Source organism: Bufo gargarizans, chromosome 6, assembly GCF_014858855.1.
Source record: "Bufo gargarizans isolate SCDJY-AF-19 chromosome 6, ASM1485885v1, whole genome shotgun sequence".
In the NCBI taxonomy this organism is placed as follows: Eukaryota; Metazoa; Chordata; class Amphibia; order Anura; family Bufonidae; genus Bufo; species Bufo gargarizans.
This window is the reverse complement of record NC_058085.1, coordinates 170,129,396-170,150,254: the sequence shown is the minus strand read 5'-3', so window position 1 is coordinate 170,150,254 and position 20,859 is coordinate 170,129,396. Positions and strand designations below refer to the sequence as shown.

At 42.2% G+C, this 20,859-nt stretch overlaps 1 protein-coding gene across 1 annotated transcript; it reads left to right on the top strand.

Moving 5' to 3' along the window:
• The first annotated feature begins 1,034 nt into the window (after positions 1-1,034).
• On the top strand, positions 1,035-7,062 carry LOC122942070 (SR-related and CTD-associated factor 4-like). Its single transcript, XM_044299561.1, has 5 exons — positions 1,035-1,082; positions 2,101-2,293; positions 4,302-4,484; positions 5,882-6,040; positions 6,974-7,062. Exons 1-5 carry the CDS (start codon positions 1,035-1,037, stop codon positions 7,060-7,062), a joined length of 672 nt encoding a protein of 223 aa, XP_044155496.1.
• The last annotated feature ends 13,797 nt before the right edge of the window (positions 7,063-20,859 follow it).

The following is a 20,859-nucleotide window of genomic DNA, read 5'->3' as shown; positions in this document are numbered from 1 at the left end:
TCGCATCGCAATTTCAGCTTCGCACTGCTATATTCCATATATGTGTATTTTACGAAATTTCGTACTATTGCTCTAACTTCGTCTTTTAGAATATTCGTAATATTCTAAAAGACGAATTAGAGCAATATAACGAATATTCTAAAAGACAAAGTTAGAGCAATATTGAGAATATTCGTAAAATACACATATAGACTGTAATTTAGCTAATATAGTGCTATATTCTTTTTTTTAATAGTGTACATATTTTCAAAAAATAATATTCTAAAAGACGAAGTTAGAGCAATAGTAAGAATATATTCGTTATTTCGAATAATTTTTTCGATGTGTACTGTTATCTCACTTAAAGGGGTTGTCCGGGTTCAGAGCAGAACCCGGACATCCCTCCATTTTCACCCGGCAGCCCCCCTGACATGAGCATCGGAGCAGTTCATACTCCGATGCTCTCCTTTGCCCTGGGCTAAATTGCACAGGGCAAAGGCATTGTTTGGAACCCCGGTGACGTCACCGAGCACACTGCCGGGCGGAAGTTACCGCCCGGCAGTGTGTTATTGAAAACAAAAGAGCCTGTGCCCTGCGTGATTTAGCGCAGGGCACGGGAGCGCATCGGAGCATGTGATGCTCCGATGCTAGGCTCAGGGATGCTGCCGGCCTGAAAATAAGGGTATGTCCGGGTTCAGCTCTGAACCTGGACAACCCCTTTAATCGGCATACTGCTCCCCGACAAGCGTCCCGTCACCATGAGAACGGCTGTGGGTTATATAATATACCATCGGATCTGAGTTTTTCCTGCACTCAGATCCGATGGTATATTCTAACCCACAGTTGTTCCTATGGTGACGAGGATGCTTGTCGAGGAGCAGTATGCCGAATATATGTACTAGTTGGAAAAAAAATAATCTAAATTACGTTTTTTATAAATATGAAACAACGCGATATTATGACGTAATCGCGTCACATGACCTGTGGTTTCACTTTGGTTCACACTAGAGTGTATTAGAATTTCTTTCTTCCGAAAATAAATTCTTATCGAAAAAATGGTTCGAAAAGCATTCACTGAGGATGAAGAAAAAATTATTCTAACTGTAAGTAATATTGTATACAGTACTGTATTTTAGTATATATTGCATGCATGCCAGACAATATTTTGCAACACTAGAACAATGCATAAATTATTCATTTGTAGATCAACTGCAAAATATTCGTATATGCCAATAAGAACTACATTGATTATTTTTTATTTTATTTCCCCCCCCCCCCCCAATAAGGGTCCATTCACACGTCCGTGGTGTGTTGCGTACCCGTGTTGCGTACCGGCAAATTGCGGATCCGTAACACACCCGGCCAGCACCCGCTATAGAAATGCCTATTCTTGTCCGCAGCTGCAGACAAGAATAGGACATGTTCTATATTTTGTGGAGCTGCGGACTGGAAGTTCGTGGCCGAAACCCAGAAGTTCGGGGCCGCTCTCCGCAAATGTGGAAGCGGAGAGCACATAGTGTTCTCTCCGCTTCACGTCCGGGCCCTAAGAGAATGAATGGATCCGCACCCGTTCCGCAAAATTGCGGAACGGGTGCGGACCCTTTTACGGACGTGTGAATGGACCCTAGTAGATATTACAGATTGATGCACTAAGTATTCTTGTTACTTCGCAGCACCATTTCAGTAGCATGGACAACACATGCACATAGCACGTCCGTTTTCCTGCCATACAATATATACCACACACTATATACCATACACACAATATATATATATAGATTGAATGTTATGTCCATGAGGTTTTTTTGTTGGACCAAAAGTTTTTGCTTGTTTATTTAGCGTTACCCAGGGTGCACCACAGAGATGCAAAACAACTTTACACCCCATACCATACCGTCACTTCACTAGACAGGTACATCTCTGCTCAGCTGGCCAATATATGATTGCTCAGACCCCACACACATACAATCGCAATACAATCCGATCTTACAACCGTAACATTAAATCTAATATTTCCCCTTCAAAGGTGTAACTTCATTTTTGTGTATTTGTTGAGGATATTTTTTTTATATTTGTATAATAAAACAATGGGGATTATATACTTTCATCTTTATCCTTCAGTGCTTTCTGGAGCGGGGCTATCATCTCACAAATAAGCACAAAGAAAAAGAGGTGATAATAACATCTGTCCGAACTGAGCTTTATCTAAAACATGGAAAAAAGTATGATAAGGAAGCAATCCAGAAGAAATTTTGCGACCTGAAGCGGCTTCACCCTGAACTCGTGAAAGAGTATAGTGAGCGATTACGCCCAGGTATAATGCTTACATGAATTTTGTATCTCTCTACAACACTAAGTAATGTATACATTCAGTAATGCTGCTAATCTGTACAGATGTAGTATGGTTAACACACAACCTCTAAAATGTATTAATTCATCCCGTAATCTTGAAACAAAAGCCATTTAAAAAAATAGCGTAACGCATTTAATTGCATTAAGTTTACATAACACGTCTCCTAAAACATGTGTGTTACCTCTGCTACATCCGTGTTTCATCCCTTTTCAAATGATTACTTAATACCTGCTGTGACGTGTACAACATCTTCCGGTTACATCATACATCTCTACCTCGCTGAGATTGTATATTTATTGTTATACCAGCGCGGTACTGATGTATGATGTCACCGGATGATTTCATACATTTCACACACATAAATATATATAGGTCTTTTTGTTTATATCTACATAAACTGCAAACATGATTAAGTATTTAGGTCAAAGTCCCCGACCATTACATACATCCCCCCCTACAATTTGCATGGGATTCAAGAATATATATATACGCATGTATGTATTTATGTATGTTCCTCAAAAACGCAACAATCGATTTCAATGATTCTTGCTATACACATCTCTTGCTACCTGGAATGAAATCTTGCGGGGATCTCAGCTCTCTAGGACGTACCATTCCTGAGTTATATAAAAAAAAAATTAACTGCATTAGCCAATACAAGCCTGCCAGCCTTTCACTTAAATCCTAACTGCAAACTGACGGGCGCTGTGGAGTTCACAGTTAAAGGGACGGTCACCATGAAACTCACTTTTAAAGGGCCGTTCACCGTGAAAATCAATGTTAAAGGGCCGGTCACCATCAGTCACTGTTAAAGGGGCGGTCACCGTGAAACTCACTTTTAAAGGGCTGTTCACAATGAAAATCAATGTTAAAGGGACGGTCACCGTGAAAATAACTGTTAAAGGGACGGTCACCATGAAACTCAACATTAAAAGGCCCGTCACTGTGAAAGTCACTGTTATTTAATATAAAATTGCTATGAATAAATACCCGAGCAACGCCGGGTCATTGACTAGTGTATATATATATATATATATATATATATATTGTAGAGATTCACAAATGCTAGCCTTCAGATAAATACACAGAAGCATTTTTCCAGGGAAATCTTAAAATAACAAGTGTCCTTTATTTTTGGCACACAAACAATCAACAGGCAGCATTAATCGGCTTACTCCAGCCGACACTTAAAGAAAAAAACTATTACACAAGTAAGGCACAGTACCATAAATCCCACAGAGTATCTTGCATTGTCCTCTGTATCCAAGCAGAGACCCTTTGGTCTTTCACTCAGTTCCAAACACAAACACCCAGCCATGTAATCATCCCCACCTGACCCTGCTGGCTGACTTTTGCAAGCCATTCCAAACCTGGCCTGGATTGTGTTGAGTAATCACCCGCCCAACTCTATGACTACTCCCAATAAGAAGCCATCCCGTATTAGCTTTTCACAGCTATGCTAACTACCAAAGTGTCCGTCAGCAACTGCTGCGGACATATGCACTAGTGGTTCCTACTGCACCGAGGCCAGGATCCTCGGTGACACATATCTTCCATCTATTATAGTCCCTTGTGCCTTTCTCCTATATATATATACACACACACTAACACCTCACCCAGTAAATTAACCTCATAAACCACAAATTAAATGCTATATGAAAGGTACGATTGTATCAAAAATGTGGCTGGGCAGACAGTATAACGATGACAGCCCAAAAAATTATTATACCCAACATAATGCCATCAAATAACCCCTGTTACATCATCCTACCTTTTAAGTTAGGCCAGTTTTACCCATCTGTAAAAATGGTTTTGGCATGTTATATAACACCAAAATGAGGCAAATCCACCGTGTGGATAATCAGAATCCCAAGCAGATCCCTCCATATAGGATTTTTTTTTAAATATATTTACCTTTGTTATGATTTATGAGTTGTTTGTCTAAATTCTTAACATTCTATGATTACAGGTGTTCCTGTTCCTTCTCTTCGACGAAGAATTTCAAAAAAGAAGGTGGTCGCAGCAACGGGTGTGGAGGAAGAGTCGGCTGAGCAGGCAGAGGAGGAGCAGCCTGGACCATCGCAGCCAGGGGATTCCTCTCCCCCACCTCCAGAAGAGGGAGACATGGAGGTCTACACCCCCAACCAGGAGGGTAAATATGTGCACACAGCTATATAATTAAATATCCATACAATGTTTATAAGAAAAAGGGCATAAAATGTTTTAAATTTGCGAAAAGTAGATAAATAATAAAAAATTCAAATAAAAAAACTCAGTAATTTACATTAAAACCATAAAGTACCCAACTAATTCAAATTAAACATTACATAACTATAACAAAGTAATTCTGTACTCTCATTAAGAAATACCAAATTAGAGTTGTGGCGGCTTGATACCTTTTAATGGCCCAAAAATAATAATTACCATGTCATATAGCGAGCTTCCAAGAACTCAACAGTCCCTTCATCTGTCTTATATACAATAAGAAGGAAGACAATGCGGAATGAATGGACATTTGAAATATAAGATACAAACATATCAAAGACCATCATAATAAGTCCGCTATTATCTTGCAGATAAGGGGCTGAGCACGTATTATTGTCTTTAAATTGATGGCATCTCAGAGACCTGGTGCCACAACCATGTCTATAGAAGACTATTTTGATCTTGTAGTGTGTTCAAAATCCCTCTTAAAAATGTAATCCAGTCTTCGAAGTGTCAAGTAGTGTTTTTAAATTCACTTTTAACTAATTTTTGTCCTCAATTTGCATTCAAAAAATCTTATAGCTCTTTTGTATTAAAAGTTAAATTTTAATATGAGAACTTTCATGTGTTATTCAGATTGACCATGGCCGTGCACTAGTGGCTCCTACTTCAACCAGGCCAGGGTCCGCGGTGACACATATCTTCCATCTATTATAGTCCCTTGTGCCTTTCTACAAATATATATGTACACACACACACCCACCCACCCAGTAATTAACCTCATAAAACACAAATTAAATGCTATCTGAAAGGTAATATTGTAATAGGGGTAAGGTAAGGGAGATCAGGATATTAGTGGACTAAAAAGAGGATTTTACATGACAGACTCCCTTTAACTGCTGAATAGAACATCGCTAAACAGTGCCTAAATAGCATATAGAAATCTAGTCATCTCGCCACCTTTCTGCAAGCGACTTTACCCCTCCTTCTATTAATAAAGTGACCATGACAACTATATCAACTGTGAGTGAAGACGGACAGCAGATATTTAAAATGCGGCTGTGCAGACAGTATAACGATGACAGCCCAAAAATATAATATACCCAACATAATACCATCAAATAACCTCTTTTACGTCATGCTACTTTTTAAGTTAGTCCCGTTATAGCCATCTGTAACACTTGTTTTGTCATGTAATATAAACACATAATGAGGCAAATCCACCGTGTGGATAATCAGAATCCTATGCAGATCCCTCCATATAGGATATTTTTTTTATTTTATTTACCTTTGTTATGACTTATTAGTTGATTTGTCTAAATTCTTAACATTCTGTGATTACAGGTGTTCCCGTTCCTCCTGTACAGCAAATGGGTGAGGAGGAAGAGTTGGAGGAGCAGCCTGGACCCTCCACTGATCGAGGAGGACCATTACAGCCAGGGGATTCCTCTCCCCCACCTCCAGAAGAGGGGGACAAGGAGGTCTACACCCCCCATCAGGAGGGTAAATATGTGCACACAGCTATATAATTATCCATACGATGTTTATAACAAAAAGGGCCTAAAATTATTTAAAAAAGAGAAAAGTAGAGAAAAATATATATATATTTTTTTTTAAGTAAAATAAATCTGTCATCTACATTAAAACCATAAAGTATCCAACTAATTCACATTAAACATTACATAACTATAACCAAGTAATTCTGTGCTGTCTTTAATAAATACAAAATAAGAGTTGTGGTGGCTTGATGATACATTTTAATGGCCATAAAATAATACTTAATATGTCACATAGCGAGCTTCCAAGAACTCACCAGTCCCTTCATCTGTCGTATATACAATAAAAAGGGAGACATGGCGGAATAAATGGGCCTTTGAAATATAAGATACAAACATATCAAAGACCATCATAATAAGTCCGTTATTATCTTGCAGATAAGGGGCTGAGTACGTATTATTGTCTTTAAATTGATGGCATCTCAGAGACCTGGTGCCACGACTATGTCTATATAAGACTATTTGGATTTTGTAGTGTGTCCAAAATCCCTTTAAAAAAAATTTAGTCCTCAATTTACATAAAAAAATTATAGCTCTTTTGTATTAGAAGTTATATTTTAAGATGAGAACTTTAATGTGTTATTCATATTGGCCATGGCCAACAGAAATGCTTAGCAACACAAAAGTGTAGATTGTTCTTTCATCTCAAAGAAACCAACTAAATACTATTATACTGTAATGAACTTGCATTAATTAACCCACTAAATAACATTATACTATATTGAAATAATAAATAAACAACTATATAATTTTAAAAACTGTAAATAAAAAATAAATTGTTCTGTAAATGGACAGTACTGTAACAAAAACTCCACACAAACCACTAACTGCCTTCATCATAATTGGAAGTAATTGTAATTTTTTTTTTTTATCCTAACAGTTATTAGAAAACTTAAAAGGCGTCTCCTTGAGCAGCGGAAATCAGAAGCCAAGTCAATGCTGGCTATAAAAGCAGAAAAAAAAAAATAGGCCTACTTCAGGCTCGGTTACACAGGCATCAGCGTCAGCTGGATGATGCTTACAAGAAGCTCGAGGAGCAGAGGAAGATGCATAATGAAGAGCTCCTGGAGATACAGCAAGAACTACAAAGTTTGCCTACTTTCTAATTTATAAATAAATATTTTATTATGTTTAATCATTTGCTTTCGTATGCTTGATATTGTTATTTAATACATAAACTAGCTGTGCACCCTGCGTTGCTCGGGTATTTATTTATTGGAAATATATATTAAATAACAGTGACTTTAGCAATGGTCGACCCTTTATCAGTAAATTTCACGGTGACCGGCCCTTTAACTGTGAACATAGCGTCCGTCAGTTGGCAGTTAGGATTTAAGTTAAAGGCTGGAGGCAGGCTTGTATTTGCTAATGCAGGTGATATTTTAGGAATATCTCGGGAACGGTATGTCCTAGAGAGCTGAGACCCCCGCATTATTTCTTTCCAGGTAGCAAGGGATGTTTATACCAAATTTTATTGAATTTGATGGTTGTGTTTTTGAGTTTTACACACAACACTACACTAAACTCAAAATGATCAGGACAGACAGAAATTATGCTAACACAGAACAATATGAAAGAATGCAGTCAGACATTAGAACAGAACAAAATAAATATTTATTAACAAAATAACAAACATGTCTCTATGGCAACTTTTTAACTTTATTATAAAGCATTAACATATCCCTCTTTTGTTTAAGGTGCTGTTTCTTAAACTTGGCTATCAGCCTCTGCATTTGGCGCATGCCGGCATTCTGTTCCCGCTGATTTTGTTCCATTTTTTTTTTTCAAAAACAGCAGTACTGTTAGGATTAGAAAATAAAATTATATTACTTGCAATTCAGATTACATGGTATCGATATAGAATTATATTTCTATGTGCACATATTTACCCTCTTGGTGGGGGTTGGTTACAACATCCTCTGGAGTGGTGGGGGTTTCTTGTGGAGGCTGGGAGGGTCCAGCGTCTTCCACCTCCACCTCTTCTCCCACATCAGGTGTGTCAGTCACCTCATCCTGAAGCTCATGGGAGGGTCCTGGCTCATGAGCTTTCATAGGAGCCATCATATTGTCATCAGGTGGTGGAGGGGCCGCTACATCTTCTGAGGGTCCTGACTGCTCTTGTGAATCCTCCTCATCTTTTGTTGAGACCTCCATCACCACCACATTTAGCTGATTTTTTTTCTGTCTTCTCGGTCCCCTCTTCTTTATAGTAGGAACAGGAACACCTGTAATCACAGAATATTACAAATTTTGACAATGAAATCATAAATCACAACAAAGTTAAAGATCCAGAAATTCATATACTGTATGGAGGGATCTGCATGGGATTATGATAAACCACAAAGTGTATTTGACTCTTTTTGGCGTTATCTAACATTTTAAAACCAGTGTTCCAGATGTGTTAAACTAGCCAAATTTACAAGGTAGGATGAGGTAACACTGTATTTATTAGGAAGGTGTCCTTTATGGTATTGCGGCTGGGTTATTGACTTTTAATCAAAACATGCAAATGTTCGGAAATTAGATAAGAGGTTACTGGATGTTGTTATGAAAGGTGGAGAAAGGAATCAATTTTAATATGCTATTTAAGCAAAATTTATCATTGGTATATTCAGTTTTAAAAAGCAGTCGTTCATTTAAAATCATCATTTTAGGACTGAAAGATAAAGATCTACCTTAAGCTTGCATTTCATTAGTGGTTGTAGCAGACTGCGTTTCAACTAAAATGGATGTGTCATATGTACTGTTGAATGGATTTACAATGTTAGGTTTAATTACCTAATTAGTATGTAACCTGCTTAGCATTCGTCTGGTTGTGTGGTAGAAGCACAATGACTACAATGGATGTCTCAAATGGATTGTTGATGATTAAATTACTTCGCAGACTGAGGGGAGTGGATGTGTGGCATGTAACCAGTCTGATTAAACAATGGATAATTTTCTGTATGTGTTTGCCTTGCATGGGAGAGGGGCATAAAAGTAGGGGATGTGGCATTAAACATAGTCCTGCTTTCAAGTGGTCTTAAACTTTTGATCAGGACTGCATATATATATATATATATATATATATATAATCCCATGCAAATTACGTGGGGGATGTATGAAATGGACGGGGCCTTTCAAATAAATAATGAATGATGCTTGCATTTTATGTATATATAAACATAAAGACATATATATATATATATATATATATATATATATATATATATATATGTGTGTGTCTGTGAAACGTATCAAATCATCTGGTGAGATCATACATCTGTACCGCACTGTGTGTATAACTATATATATACAATCTCAGCGAGGTAGAGATGTATGATGTAAGCAGATTATTTTGTACGTGTCACACCGGGTATTAAGTAATCATTTTTAAAGGCATGAAATACGGATGTAGTAGATTTAACCCAGATCCTTTAGGAGACGTGTTATTTAAACAAAATGCACTTAAATGCGTTACACTATTTTGTAACAATGGCTTTTGTTTCTAGATAACGCAATGAGTTAAGAGGTTGTGTGTTATCCCAACTACATCTGTACAGATTAGCAGCATAACTGAATATATAGATTACATAGTGTTGTAAAGAGAGATACAAAAGTAATGTAAATATTGTACCTGGGTATAATCGTTCACTCATCTCCTTTACAAGTTTGGGCCTAAACCTCTTTATATCACACCACTTCTACTGCAGTTCCACATATTTATGCCACAAGGAAAACTTCATATATAACTCGGCACGGAGAGACCTTAGAATGGCCTGCTTCTCCACCCTCTTCTTGGTTAGGGCATATCCCCTCACCAACAAACGCTGCAATATAAAGATGCAAGAATATAATTCCAATTTTTTACATTCAAAATTTTAAAACATATGTCCTCAACAAACCTGCAAAAAGTAGTTACGTCTTTAAAGGGGAAATATTAGATTGAATGTTAACGTTATAAGATCGGATTGTAATGCGATTCTATGTGTGTGGGGTCTGAGGGAGCAATCTGATATTGGCCGGCTAAGCTGCAATGTACTTGTCTAGTGAAGTGACGGTACGGTACGGGGTGTACAGCTGGTTTGCATCACCGTGGTGCACCCTGGGTAACGCTAAATGAAACAGCAAATACGGTTAGACAAAGAAAGCTCATGTACATTAAATAGAATCTATATATATATATTGTGTGTTTGGTATATAGTGTATGGTACCGTATATATAGTGTGTATTGAGTGACAGGAAAATGGACGTGCTATGTGCAGTGAATGTGATATAAATGTATCTGTTGTCCATACATACAGGCTACAAACATAGTGCTGTGTAATAACAGTGCAGAAATCTGTATTATCTATTTTTACCTTAAAAAAAATCATTAGAAAAATAAATTATATTCATATTGAAATATTCGAATTTGCGAATTTTTCGCTAGACTCGATTAACTTATAATAATCGTTCTGACATGCATGCGAAAGTACTGTAATATTACTTACGGCTACGATTATTTCATCCTCTGCTTTTACAAAGCGATGTCTCAGGATCTTTGCGGAGCACATTGTTCTTGAGTGTTTGGACTGTCTGTGAGTGGAGAGTCCAGTGAAAACAATTTATAGTCGCGATCTACATAAGGTGTCACCTCAGGTGACGTACTAGTGATGTCATGCGGTTGGGCACACGTATTAGGCTAGTTTCACACTAGCGTTCGGCTGTCCGCTCGTGAGCTCCATTTGAAGGGGCTCACGAGCGGACCCGAACGCTTCCGTCCAGCCCTGATGCAGTCTGAATGGATGCGGATCCGCTCAGACTGCATCAGTCTGTCGGCGTTCAGCCTCCGCTCCGCTCAGCAGGCGGACACCTGACCGCTGCTTGCAGCGTTCGGGTGTCCGCCTGGCCGTGCGGAGGCGAGCGAATCCGTTCAGACTTACAATGTAAGGCTACTTTCACACTTGCGCTTGATCGGATCCGTTCTGAACAGATCCGATCATATTAATGCAGACGGAGGCTCCGTTCAGTACGGATCCGTCTGCATTAATAACTTAGAAAAATTTTGCAAGTGCGCAAGTAGCCTGAGCGGATCCGTTCAGACTTTCAATGTAAAGTCAATGGGGGACGGATCCGCTTGAAGATTGAGCCATATGGTGTCATCTTCAAGCGGATCCGTTCCCATTGACTTACATTGTAAGTCTGGACGGATCCGCACGCCTCCGCACGGCCAGGCGGACAGCTGAACGCTGCAAGCAGCGTTCGGCTGTCCGCCTGGCCGTGCGGAGCGGAGGCTGAACGCCGCCAGACTGATGCAGTCTGAGCGGATCCGCTCCATTCAGACTGCATCAGGGCTGGACGGAGGCGTACGGGTCCGCTCGTGAGCTCCTTCAAACGGAGCTCACGAGCGGACCGACGAACGCTAGTGTGAAAGTAGCCTTAGTCAATGGGAACGGATCCGCTTGAAGATGACACCATATGGCTCATTCTTCAAGCGGATCCGTCCCCCATTGACTTTACATTGAAAGGCTGAACGGATCCGCTCAGGCTACTTTCAGACGTTAGAAAATTTTCTAAGTTATTAATGCAGACGGATCCGTACTGAACGGAGCCTCCGTCTGCATTAATATGATCGGATCCGTTCAGAACGGATCCGATCAAGCGCTAGTGTGAAAGTAGCCATAGTCAATGGGGACGGATCCGTTGAAGATGCCACAATATGGCTCAATCTTCAAACGGATCCGTCCCCCATTGACTTTCAATGTAAAAGTCTGGACGGATCCGCTCAGGCTAATTTCACACAGCTTTTTTTTGCCAATATAATGCAGACGGATCCGTTCTGAACGGAGCCACCGTCTGCATTATTATGATCGGATCCGATCGAACGCTAGTGTGAAAGTAGCCTTAGGCATTACGATTTTTCTGTTAGAATATTCGTGAGCTCGAATATTATAACCGAGATTATTGGTTTAGAATAGAATAGGACGAATATTCTAAAAACGAATATACAGCAATATATTCTTAATTTCGAATATTCGTCATATTTGATCCATCTTTCCAGCTTCTATTCAGTTGCTTGTGGGCCAAGGACTCATTGACCCACAAGCAAGAAGCAAAGAGCAATATATTTTCAGATGAGAAAAAAAAAAAAAAACACGAATATTCGATTTCGCGAATATATAGAACCATATTCGAAATATTCGCGAAATCTCGAAATTGCGATATTCGAGAAAAAAATTCGAGAATCGAATATTCGCGCTCAACACTAATGCTGTATACCTAGGCCCTTATATCCCTATAAGGCCCTGGAATGAGGTTAGGAACAGAGACAACACATTCCTTCCCAGATGGACGAATGGAAGTCTCTGTCTCAGGCCCAGATACAAACAACAGGAAATATAACAAACACAAAACAATAAGAAAATACAAGACTTATTTGACAGTAGAAAACTGGCAACTCCAGAAGCACCACAGAGTACAACCAACCAGCTAGTTAGAAGGTAGGAAGAAAATCTATTAACCACACCTCCCAGAGTGAGAAGTGGGTACTTATGGGAAAGGCAAATCACCAACAAGCAACACCTGCAGGAAGGGGTGTGGCATTCACCAAAACACAGACACAATAAGATCCACAGTGAAAGTCAATTTAACCCACAAGTTGCCAGTCTCTCCAATCTCCTGGTACCTGCCATGGGAACGTCTGTGACAGGGTAATAGAGAATTGTTGGCCATTAAGTTGGCTTTTGAGGAATGGCGTCATTGGTTGGTAAGAGCAATTTATCTTATGACTGTGCTTACAGAACACAAAAATCTAGCTTACTTGGAGTCGGCTAAGTGACTTAACCCAAGGCAGGCCAGATGGTCCTTGTTTTTTATACCAAATTTAATTTCATTGTCACAAGAGATGAGCGAATTGAAGCTGACGAAGTCTAATTCGTTCCGAATTTCAGGAGAAATGTGATTCTGAACGAATGTGAATTTCCTTTTGCTTCATGGTATTTTTCCTAACATGGAGGCTACTATGGAGGCTGAAATGGCGGTTAAAATGGCAGCTACATGTGTAAGGACATGGGGCAAGGAATTCTTGGAAGGCGGGAAGACCAATAATGCCATCAGCAGCCAGCCCGGTAATGACACAGCCCTATAAATAAGACGACCATCTTAGATTCTGGCATTCACCATTGTACTTTTATGCAGGCGCTAGCTAGAGTGAAATAAAACCTCATTGTGAAAAAAATGTGGTTTATAAGTACACGATAAGGATAGGGAGGAATAATTTCACATCATCTATGTGCAGGGACAGCAGTCCCCACACAGCAGAAATTAGAGATAAGTGCAGAAGCTAACCCTGGTACAATTACAGAGCTACCAAGCAGACATTTATCCTGTAAGCTCCATATTTAAAGCAGAAGTATTTTTTTTCTAACAATCATTGCTAAAACCTGCTGGGACCAAGAGACCAAAGCTGTATACTGCTTGGATGAAAGTTGTCTTAAGTAAAGAAACATTTAAACTTCATCTAAAGGTCTGGACATAATTTCTTCTGCAAAATTCCTCTATTACTCCTACTATCATTACACTCAAATTTATTGCAAGTGAGCCAGGAGTCTGGCCATACCCAGGTAGGAGGCACAGTGACACAATTATCACTATCCTACAGTGACATTATAGGTAGAGTTGAGCGAACACCTAGATGTTTGGGTTCGAGGAGTTCAGCCGAACTTAAAAAAAAAGTTCGAGTTCGGGACCCGAACTTGATCCGACCTTGGACTCGAACCCCATTAAAGTCAATGGAGACCCGAACTTCACTTTATTATTTTCCATTATAACATGGTTATAACGGAAAATAATAGTATTAGCTTTTTCAGATCTGAGTTTTCACGATCGTGAAAACTCAGATCTGACAGTATATTCTAACACAGAGGCGTTCCCATGGTGAAGTTAGAATATACTAAGAGCTGTGGACATAACGACCCCCTTCTGCCTGGCAGCACCCGATCACGTACAGGGGGCTGTGATCAGCACAATTAACCCCTCAGGTGCCGCACCTGAGGGATTAATTGTGCGGATCTCAGCCCCCTGTAAGAGATCGGGTGCTGCCAGGCAGCAGGAGCCAGACCCCCCACCCTCCCCAATATTAAAATCATTGGTGGCCAGTGTGGCCCCCTCCCTCCCCAGTATTAAAATCATTGGCGGCCAATGCGGCCCCCCAACCCTCATCCCCACCCCCTATTAAAATCATTGGTGGTTAGGAGCACCGCCGGCCACAGACAGCGGATGTTAGTATAATGCTGCTAAAAGTGCAAGGTAACAATGGCAGCTAGGACTGCAGTAGCATCCTGGCTGCCATAGTAACCGATCGGAGCCCCAGTGATTAAACTGGGACTCCGATCGGAACTGCCGCTCTGCTGCCACCAATGATGGGGGGGGGGTTGTTAACCAATGATTTTAAATAGGTGTGGGGAGAGGGGAGGCCGCACTGGACACTAATGATTTTTTTTTTTCTTTTTAAACTCTTTTTATTGATTTTCATAAAAAGGGGGGGGTTGCAATTCATAGACAGCAAATCAAGAATGTAGTAGAGCCACATACAATGGTACATAAATAGTACAAAATCATATATAGAGTTCAGATTTTACCTAACTTGGCTTTGAGAGTGGGGACTTTTACGCCCTCAATAAGAACATAAGAAAGAAGGTCAAACCTGGGGATTGTGAAGTGGCAAGTAGTGAGAGACAAAGGACCTAAAGAAGTATAAGCTGTCTTAAAATTGTCGGTTGAAAGACTCTACACCCCAGACACCCTAACTGCCTCCAACCTCCAAGATCCGGACCCTGTATGATTTGTAAAGGAGCTTCGTATAGGGGAGAAGGGTCAGTGGGGGCAATAGGGAGATGTCACCACTCTATTACTTTACCCCTGCAGTGGCTAGGCCTAATTAATGAAGAAAACAGAAAATCAAATAAACTGTGAATAAACCAGGACATAAAATAGGAGGGTGAGAGGGGGAGGGGAGGGAGGGGGTGATAAAGTACCTGTTTTAGAGGGCAGATGGATGTGGGATCACCTATGTATGTAGACCAGTAGTGGGTGGGTTAGGTCTGGTATTTATTCCAGGATGTCAAAATTGTCTGAAGGGGCTGAAGTAGAGAAGTGGGAAGGTCAAGGCAATAATTAAGATTTTGAGGATCTCCAGTTGAACCAAGGGGACCAAATTTCTTTATATTTGTGATGTGTTCTCATTTCCCAATGAGATAGTTCTTCTAGTCTGGAAATCGAGGATACTTTATTTATCCACAGTGTCCCAGATAAAGGACCTTGTGTTTTCCTGGACACCAATGATTTTAATAGGGGGTGGGGGTCCACACTAGCCACCAATGATTTTAATAGGGAGGGGGGGCCGCACTGGCTACCAATGATTTTAATACTGAGGAGGGAGGGGGGTCTGGACCCCTGCTGCCTGGAAGCACCTGATCTCTTACAGGGGGCTGTGATCCGCACAATTAACCCCTCAGGTGCGGCACCTGAGGGGTTAATTGTGCGGATCACAGCCCCCTGCAAGAGATCAGGTGCTGCCAGGCAGCAGGGGGTCATTATGTCCACAGTTATCAGTATATTCTAACTTGAAGCGTCCCCATCACTATGGGAACGCCTCTGTGTTAGAATATACTGGTGGATCTGAGTTTTCACGATCTAACTCACATTCGATGGTATATTCTAACATAGAGGCATTCCCATGGTGATGGGGACGCTTCAAGTTAAAATATACCATCGGATTAGAGAGGGTGCGCCTCCTACTGGTAAGTGACAGGTCTGTGCTATAAGCAATGCGCTGCACAGACCTTTCACTTACCAGTAGGAGGAGCGCCGGCCGGCCACAGACAGCGCATGTAAGTATAATGCTGCTAAAAGTGCTAAGTAACCATGGCAGCTAGGACTGCAGTAGCGTCCTGGCTGCCATGGTAACCGATCGGAGCCCCAGCGATTAAACTGAAACTCCGATCGGAACTACAGCTCTGCTGCCACCAATGATGGGGGGGAGGGGGGTTGTTAACCAATGATTTTAATTGGGGGAGGGGGGAGGCCGCACTGGACACCAATGATTTTAATAGGGGGTGGGTGGGGGTGGGGGGGCCGCACTAGCCACCAATGATTTTAATAGGTGGTGGGGGGCTGCACTTTCCACCAATGATTTTAATAGGGAGGGGGGCCACACTGACCACCAATAATTTTAATACTGAAGAGGGAGGGGGGTCTGGCCCCCTGCTGCCTGGCAGCACCTGATCTCTTACAGGCGGCACCCGAGACATTAATTGTATGGATCACAGCCCCCTGTAAGAGATCAGGTGCTGCCAGGCAGCAGGGGGCCGTTATGTCCACAGTTCTCAGTATATTTTAACTTGAAGCATCCCCATCACTATGGGAACGCCTCTGTGCTAGAATATACTGTTGGATCCGAGTTTTCACGATCTAACTCAAATCCGATGGTATATTGTAACATAGAGGCGTTCCCATGGTGATGGGGACGCTTCAAGTTAAAATATACCATCGGATTGGAGAAAACTCTGATCCGATGGTATATTAATATTACCCGAACACCAAACCCAAACTTTTACTGAAAGGTTCGGGTTCGGGTGCCGAACAACGTAAAGTTCGGTACAAACCCAAACTTTACAAGCTCCACATTTAAAGCAGAAGTATTCATTCCTGCTAATCATTGGCAAAACCTGCTTGGAGACCGAAGCTGTATACTGCTTGAACGAAAGTTACCTCAAGTAAAGAAACGTTTGAACTTCATCTAAAGGTCTGGACATAATTTCTTCTGCAAAATTCCTCTATTACTCCTACTATCACTATACTCAAATTTATTGCAAGTGAGCCAGGAGCCAGGTGTCTGGCCATACCCAGGTAGGAGTTACCGTGACACAATTATCACTATCCTACAGAGACATTATATGCCATTACACCACTCTGGCATTCCTAACCTGGGACCTGCGTTATAACACCTTGGAAGGGTCCAGGGATAGTACCCTGCACACGCTGCATTTGGCATCATGACAAATACAGAATAGTATCCACCTGTACCTGGCCACTGCAGACAGACGTTGCAGGGGCTAGGGAGAGTCATACAGAAAACATAATTAGGAAATTAGGAAAAAAAATATACAATTTACAAGTGCAAAGATTATTTGGGGATCCAAATAGCCATTATACAGCTCTGTCATTCCAGAAATTTGTTGTAGGGGTGCAAGTGTTATGTTGAAAAGTCTTTAGTGGCTTATATCTGTGGAAAAAAAGAAATATATACTCTGTTCACTTCTGCAGCCATATAGGGTGAAAGCGTTTAGTGCCCTATTATAATACAGTACGAGAAAAATAGACGCTGTTCACATTTGGTGTTATTTGCTCTAAAAACATCTATTGTCAGTTCAGTACAATACGAGAAAAATGCATTGTTCACATTTGGTGTTATTTGCGCTAAAAGCATTTTTTGTCATATTTCCTTAGAAAAAGAGAAAAATACATGCCTTTCACATTTGGTGCTATTTGCGGTAAAACAATTTATTGTCATATTTCCATAGAAAAAGAGAAAAATACATGCCTTTCACATTTGGCGCTATTTGCGTTAAAACCATTCATTGTCATATTTCCAGAGAAAAATACACATATTTCCTGTTTTTTGCTCCAAGAACATTTCTTGTCAGTTCAGTACAATACGAGAAAAATAAATGCTGTTCACATTAGGTGTTATTTGCCCTAAAAGCGTTTTTTGTCATATTTCTGTAGAAAAAGAGAAAAATGCACGACGATCACATTTGGGGTTATTTGAGCAGAAATAATTTAGTGGTCTATTTCAGTACAATACGAGAAATATATATACTCAGTTCACGTTTGCTGTTATTTGCGAAGAAATAATTTAGTGGCCTATTTCAGTACAAAAAGAACAATATACTTGTTGCACTTGTTTAGTTCAGCTACAAGTATGTCAGGAAGAGAAGTGCCAGGCCATGCACAGAGGAGTGGCAAAGGCATGAATGTTTCTGGCTCAAGCAAAGGTCGCAGCATTAGTCGCAGCGAGAGGCCTGAGCTCCCGGTGTCATTTAGCGGTCGTGTCTAGACCACCGGCCCAGCGGTTCTTGATTGGTTAACTCAGTCATCCACGTCATCCCAAGTGACATCAGACACCCTTAGCCAACAGTCGGTGGGTTCGTCATACACAACCCTTAGTTGGCATGGCCCGGGAGCAGGCCCTGTACCCTCCCCTGTCCTCAACATGCCTCTATCCTTTTCTTTTCCCTCACCCGAGAAGTAGTGTATGCTGTAGGCTCAGCTTAAATTTTCAGCGAGCAAGAGCTACTAGAGGACAGTCAGCATCTACTGCCCAGCCAAGATCTGGAGGAAACATCCGCAGCTTCCTCGGCTAGGCGGTCAAGTAGTGTTGAGGAGAATTGCACAGGAGCTTGTGCTGTGAGTGGTCAGGCTTCTGACCCAGAGGCTGTTGAGGAGGACATAAGTGATGTGCAGACACTAATCGATGATGACGAAGCCAATCGCACTTTGGAGCCGGGTGCAGAAGGGGCTTCATCATCATCAGGAGAAGAGGGTGGCAGGTTGCCAATAAGGCAGCGGCAGAGCCAGCAAGGTGGTAGCATGGCTGGGAGTCAGCAGGGTGACAGCAGTGGGAGGTTGGGAGCCAAACATGCCATGGAAGACCACCTGGTTCGCAGCAGTATACCTGCCTGGAAAGTAGTTGTGCACGGGTTCACGGAGGCAGCGGCGGTAGCAATCAGTCAGTGTGAACTGTTGGGGGAAAAAATCACCTACTCTGTGGTGTGGCAGATTTTTTTCAAAGCACCAGAGGAGGTGAACATGGCTATATGTCGCATCTGTGGGCAGAAGTTGAAGCGTGGCCAGGGTGCCAATGTTGGCACTACGGCCCTGCGTCAACATATGCAGCATCGTCATACAGTGGTCTGGGAGAACCGTGGCTCCGATGTGGTGGTCCAGCTTGCAGCAACCGCTACATCACCCAGTGGCACACACCCAGTTCAGCCAGTCAAGGCTCCACTACCTCAGCTGAAGGAAGCTGTCTGTCAATCCCATCTTCTGCTGGTCCAGATACTCCTGTTCCTACTCCTCGTCAGTCAATCCGTCAGCAATCGATCAAAGAAGAGATTGCCAAGAGGCAACAGAATGCGTGCACGCATTCAACGGTGCAGAAGCTGAACGTGCTCCTGTTCAAGTAGCTGGTGCTTCTGTCCCTCCCTTTCCAAGTGGTGGACTCTGCCCCTTTGAGACAAATGATTGCTTGTGCCGAGCCAAGGTGGAGAGTACCAAGCTGTCATTTCTTTGCGAAAAAGGCAGTACCAGTCCTGCACACACATGTAGAACAGAAGGTGGGCCAGTCCTTGAGCCTGTCGGTGTCTGCCAAAGTGCATGGCAGCGCCGACTTATGGAGCTGTAACTACGCTGTTCTGTACCTGGTTTGCCTTGGCGAACAGAGTCACACAGGGGAGGAACTACTCCATGTGATGCATTGTGTGGGTGCTGCATCGAGGAAGGCTGAGCCATGCACCGTGCATGGCACACGTGTTCAATCTGATTGTCCAGCGGTTCCAGAAGTATTCCACCCATCTGCATGACATCCTAAATATGGCCAGGAAACTTTGCTTGCACTTCAGCCACTCATATACCGCAAAGCACACACTTCTTGAGTTGCAGTGGCAGAATGGCATCCCCCAACATAGGCTGATCTGCGAAGTTTCTACCCATTGGAATTCCACCCTCGATATTTAGAGCCAACATTACGAACAGAGAAAGGACATCAACGATTTCTTGATGATGCAAGTGGATAGGAGTACTCCACTGTGTAACTTCGATGTCAGCCACTGGCAGCTCATGCGTGACACCTGCTGTTTGCTCAGGCCCTTTGAGGATGCCAGGTTATTTGCCAGTTGCCAGGACTACGGGATGAACATCATCATTCCACTGCTTCATGTCCTGGAACAGATCGGTGGTAACAATGGCTGGTCAGGGGACAGGAGACGCGGTGCCTCGATCTCACATCCACCTGAGCCCTGTGGCGGCTGAACTGGAGGAGGACATTGGAGCACAAGCAATGTGTAGCCAAATGGGTGGATTTTCTACTCAGCTGAGTAGGAGCAGCCAAAGGAGCTACAGGATGATGAGGAAGACGAGACAGAGGACCCAGACACACCGTGGCAGTATGCAGTGGAGATGGAGACAGGGAGTCCCTCCGAGTCACTTGCACAAATGGCCAGTTGCATGCTCACTTGATTGTCATCATTCAGCAGAGGGATGACTTCAGGCTCTCCACTTTGTTGGACCCTCGCTACCATTCCAGAATGTGGGCCTTTTTTACACCCACCGAGAGGGAGGACAAGCAAAACTACTACAGAGACATCCTATGTAGTGAGTTGGCCGCTGCCTATCGGCCCTATCATCTATCCTCTCGCAGGTCTGACGGGAAGGGGGGGGGGCATCTGCGCTCGTGTTCCATGCCATGGCTGCTGGGGATGGGTGGGGTGGCAGGAGCAGTACCAGCTCCATCAGCAGCAGCCTGAGTCTAGAGTCGCTGATGAGTAGCTTTCTTCTGCTGCGTAGTGAATAAACTACTCACCAGCAGCAGGTAGACCTGGGGCAAGACCTGAACCAGCAGGTGGTGGCATACTTGGACAGCACCCTTCCACCCCACATTGAAGATCCACTGGACTACTGGGTAGCCAAACTGGGTTTGGGGCCACAACTAGCAGAGTTTGCCCTGGAAAAGCTGTCCTGCCCAGC